General features: G+C 39.6%; 1 protein-coding gene across 1 annotated transcript in view; it reads right to left on the bottom strand.

Moving 5' to 3' along the window:
* Positions 1-4,665, bottom strand: part of RIF1 (replication timing regulatory factor 1) — a gene marked incomplete at its 5' end in the record, with an annotated part of 35,142 nt that extends 30,477 nt beyond the window's left edge. Inside the window, 4 exons of the mRNA XM_010294694.1 lie at positions 1,262-1,356; positions 1,780-1,910; positions 3,810-3,906; positions 4,587-4,665. Of these exons, the coding sequence (XP_010292996.1) occupies positions 1,262-1,356; positions 1,780-1,910; positions 3,810-3,906; positions 4,587-4,665 (402 nt within the window). The remainder of the gene's footprint in view (positions 1-1,261; positions 1,357-1,779; positions 1,911-3,809; positions 3,907-4,586) is intronic.
* Positions 4,666-5,359: the final 694 nt, after the last annotated feature.

The following is a 5,359-nucleotide window of genomic DNA, read 5'->3' as shown; positions in this document are numbered from 1 at the left end:
GGAATTCATTTTTGCTGATGTAATGTTTGTGAAGATTGTGAGATAAATGTGGATTTTAAAGATAATTCTTAAATATGTGATTCACCACGGCAAGCAGCAGAATGTATTGGGTTCACATGGCAAGGTTTTGGTAGCAGGAGCGGAGGGAAGAAGCTAGTAGAAGCTTCCCCTGTACGTGATAGGGCCAATGCCAGCTAGCTCCAAGACAGACCCACTACCGGCTAAGGCAGAGCCCATCAGCAACAGTGGTACCCCTCTAGGATAACTTATTTAAGGGGGGGGAAGGGGGGGGGGAGAAGGCAACAGCAGGTGGCAGTCAAAGAGAGCAGTGAGAATATGTGAAACAACTCTGCAGACACCAAGGTCAGTGAAGGATGAGGAGGTACTCCAGGCACGAGAGCGGAGATCGCCATGAAGACCATGGTGAGGCCGGCTGTGCCCCTGCAGCCCTGGAGCTCCATGGGGGAGCAGATCTCCACCTGCAGCCCAGGGAGGCCCTCACGCCAGAGCAGGGGGATGCCCAAAGGAGGCCGTGACCCTGTGGGCAGCCCACACTGGAGCTGGCTCCTGGCAATGCCTTTGGCCCTGTGGGTAGAGGAGCCCAGGCCGGAGCAGGTTTGCTGACAGGAATTGTGACCCCATGGGGACCCAGGCTGAAGCAGTTCATGAAGAACTGCACCCCATGGGAAGGATTTGCATTGCAGAAGTCTGAAGAACTGTCTCCTGTGGGACGGACCCCAGGCTGGAGCAGGGGCAGAGCATGAGGAATCCTCCCCCTGAGGAGGAAGGAGCGGCAGAGACCGCATGTGATGAACTGACCACAAGCCCCATTCCCTGTCCCCCTGCGCCGCTCAGGGGGGAGGAGGGAGAGAAAAATCAGGAGCGAAGTTGAGCCTGGGAAGAAGGGAGGGGAGTAGGGAAAAATGTTTGAAGATTCAATTTTTATTTCTCATTATTCTACTCTGCTTTGATTGATAATAAATTAAGTTAATTTTCCCCAAGTTGAGTCTCTTTTGCCCATGACAGCAATTGGTGAGTGGTCTCCATCTCCTTACCTTGACCCACAAGCCTTTTGTTATGCTTTCTCTCCCCTGTCCAGCTGAGGAGGGGAGTGACAGAGCAGCTTGGTGGGCACCTGGCATCCAGCCAGGGTCAACCCACCACAATAGTTCAAAGAGCATTCAAAAAAAAAAAATTTGTTTCAACATTTAAAAAAACCCTAAGCATCTATTTTAACAATTTAATACTGCAATGGACGTACCGTATAACAACATTCAGTGCTTCATATTCAACCACCATAGACTGTACATCTCCTTTAGTAAGTATTGTTTCCAAGGTAGAAATAATATTGGACACCTGAGGAAATACAAGAACATTAGAGTCAGCACCTAAATACAAATATTTCCATGAGGAGCTAGAGTTATGAAACTGTTTCCCAGGACTGTGCCCTGTGTTTGGATTATGCTGGGTCTAGTTTTAAGGTTAGAGCTCTGACCAAAGTGGAGTATTCACAACATTTCTCCCCTATGTTGCTGCACTGGTATCTAATAGAATTGCTCACACTGCAGCTTCTCCCTCAAGAAAAGCAATAGTTTGTTGGCTCTTTTCTCTCTGTAGCTACCCTTACCATTTTTCCAAGAACTCAGGCCCCATACTTGGCTGCCAAATTTGATGGAAACAACCTTCAGATTCAAAAGCTGCTGAGAGTGACCAAGAGACTGAACAAGCCTCATCTCCCTAGGAAATCAGGCCACAAAAAGAAAAGAGTGAAGAACTTACCTCCTTTTTAACAATTTCAGAAGGAAATGCCTGCTTAGAGATTACCCAAAGTGCCCGAGTGCGAGTGTTTTTGTCTGAAGTTTTTACAGCAACACTGTTCACCGTTGAAAGCAAGTCTTGTATTTCAGTTGCTGAAAGCAGAATGCACAGCACTCAAATTCTGTTCATGCAATTCTCATCAGCTTCTTAGCAAGTTTCAGGCAATTTTGCTCAGTTAGCATTACTAAAGATCACTCAGCTAGAAGTCCTAATGGACATGTTTTAATGTCTTACGCATTACTTTTTCCGCAATGTTTGGACATTTCTCTCAAAATAAGCTAGCAAAAAAGCTCAAAATGTGTCAATATACAGATATGATTAATGTGGTATATCTGTATTACTTTTATAAGAAAAAGCAAGCCATAAAGCTAGAAGACAAATTTACCTAAAGCCACTAGAGCTGAAGCTTAAATAGTTGATTATTCAAATTACATTTAACTATTAAAAGAATTTATTTAATAAACAAAATATTTTAATCATATTTATTAAAAATTCAATTCATATTAGGGTCTACAAGATACTTCATTATTAAGGAGGGCAGTAAACCTCTCTACCAGACAGTGAGCTCATCATACAAAAAAAGAATAAGGTTAGCACAGGACTTAAATGATTTTTTCCATCTGTCTTAAAGGAATACATGCAACTAGAAAAATTCAAACACCAATGAAGTCTGATTTCTTACTAATTTGGACTTCATGGGTAACTGATTATACTATCACAAAGACAAACTCACATACGGTGCCTTCCTCAATCAAAAGTACATCTCTCCCTAACTCTCCACTGTTTCCAGGACTTAGTTATTTCTGAAGCCTGACATTCTCCAACAAAATTGACTGCAATTTATCAACTGGTTAGTTGATTACAAGGGAAAGGGACAGGACCAGATCAGCATTATTACAGATGCCTCATTCTCACAGGAAATCAGGACACACTGGAAAAGGAGTAGAAGAACTGAAAGAATCAATTTCAGTAAACAGAATGGCAGTCACAAAAAAACACCCTCTGCACATCCAGACATATGATTTTGTTCAGTCTTGTCAGAGGTTAAGCTTCTCTCTAATAAAGATCATTCGACAACATTTGTTCAAGAGTATTTAACACTCTTAAGAATAAAAAGAAGAATAATTGACAGTATGCCACTTGTTATTACCATTTGAAGAGTCACTACAGACCCTGGCACCATAAAAAGGCCAAATCACATTACCTTTCAGGCACACACAAGGCAACCTTAGCTTAGCCACCTTCCACCACCACACAACCTATAACACACAGCTGACACTGAGCACCTTCTGATCATGTTATTGCAACTGGATATGCCTGACCCCTGGAACACATAAGAGGTACCTCCCGAGGACCAGCCAGCTCAGACATCAGCTATCCCCTATTAACAAAATCCAGTGTTTTTACCTTGATGCATAGCCTCAAGTTGTCAGTGACAAAGCCTTTTGTTAAAGGGATTTAGCACTTCCTAGGAATGTAGGCCATAAGATCTTGGATTACTTTAAATTAGTTTTAATTTGAAATATTTACTAGCACAGTATTCGGGGTTGGACTAGATGACCTTTAAAGGTCCCTTACATTAAATCACAGAATGGATTGGTTTGCAACAACCATGAATCACCATGTAAAGGCTGGAGAAGCACTACTATACATACCCAAATTCTACAAATAAAAGTGTTCTTCATTCCTTTTCCACTTGGACATCTTTTTGATTACTAATTGCACAAAACTAGTTACAGTACTTAACTGCTACTAAAGCATTTAATGAAACTAGAGGCAAGTAAGACAGTATAACAGCATTAAAAAATTACAATTATTTGTACAAGATTAGTGAACTGATCACACTGCTCATACTAGAGACAAAACCTTGGGAACTGTAAATGTTGTCAAAATTAAAGTAGATGCCAACAAAGAAATAAAGAACTCATATATATATATATACACACACACGTACACACTACCAACACCCACACTGACATTTGTTTGCTTACCAGATAATTCAGATGTAACCTTTGAATTAAAAACGCAAAATCCCAGTGCCTGTAATGCTGCATTACTTAGCTCTGAGTTTTGACTAGAAATGTGTGCCTGAAAAAAAAAATATACATAAAGTCTCAGTTTACAGAAGTAACTGTGAAGTATTGTCTTAATACCAACACTTCTGCTCAATGAAGAGAGAGCTGTCAGAACCAAACACCTGATGAAAAACGCACCCATGTAGGAAACCCTTCCTGATTACATACACTCCAAATCAATAAAACAATTTGAGGTTCTGAAGACACTTTTTTCCTTTGTAATTTAGACATCTTTACTGAAGTAAGTTCTAAACATCCAGAGTTCTTTACTTCTTCACTTGTTATGTACTATCACTTGACTCTCCAATTGTTTTTAAACATCTAAAACAGAAGGGAAAAGAGATAACTAAGAAGTCTTTACATTAATCTTCAAAAAATTTGACATTTACTGCATATTCCAATTCCCCAAAGTGTTTCTAGAGGCAGACAGAACTTACTGTATTTTTTCTGGCTCAAAGATGAAATTTGACTATATTTGATCTTGGATGAACACAACCAAGATCCTGTATTCTATTTTTCTGTAGTATCTTCTAATAACATGGAAGACATATTTTGCCAACAAACCCTTGCTGCTATATCATTAGCTGGAATTCTTATTAAATGAACTCAAATTCAAGTCTTACAACAGCCACTGACCCTGACCACCTAAACATTGTTCACTGAAGTGTAGAAAGTTGAGCGGAAAAGACATACCTTAAACACTTTGCAAAGTTGAGGAAAATGTCTTCTGACATTTGCAGTGAATTCTTTGCCTTCCTCACCCGTCAAGCGACTTCAGGGAGCAGAAGGGAAAAAAGCAATATTCACAGGTTAGACATGTTATAACTGACATAACTGAACTTCTAATACACAATTCATTAGCTAGCACAGAACAATTTATTTCCTTAGAAAGCTAAGTACAACACTGAAGAAGTTAAAGAGCAAAAATGCCAGTCACCACATAGTTAGTCTAACATATCAGTAAAATAACGTTATAAAGTATGCCTTTTCCCAATATACTAGGACACATGAAGTGACTAATGACCCATTTTGTGCTTATACAGCATAAAAAGAAAAATTAAGAGCTTTCAGTTTTTTAATCATCGTTTATAAATTAATATGAAAACTTTAAATGATTGCTGAAAATTAGATAAACTTTCCACAGAAAGGTATGAGCTTAAAAAGCACACTCCTCAAAAGCAGCTCTAGCATGCAGGCTCCCCACTCCAGAATTATGGTTTGACAACTAGGAGTGATGACTTTGCACCTATCTGAAAAGCATCCATACAGAAAAGCTATACTTACTCGATAAAATGTTACTAATAACTTTCACATAGCAAAACCCAACCATATTAAGTGCAAGCATCCAGAAGACAACCCGAGAAATCTGTTGTTGCTAAGCACCGTTTTTAAGTTAGGAGGGTTTTTTTGTCAGTTATTACTAAAAACTTGTAAAATCTTATAGTATGATTAGTATCACTGATATC

This window comes from Phaethon lepturus, unplaced genomic scaffold (genome assembly GCF_000687285.1).
Source record: "Phaethon lepturus isolate BGI_N335 unplaced genomic scaffold, ASM68728v1 scaffold1199, whole genome shotgun sequence".
Lineage (NCBI taxonomy): Eukaryota > Metazoa > Chordata > Aves > Phaethontiformes > Phaethontidae > Phaethon > Phaethon lepturus.
The sequence above is the reverse complement of the archived record's forward strand: the minus strand, read 5'-3'. Positions and strand labels throughout refer to the sequence as shown.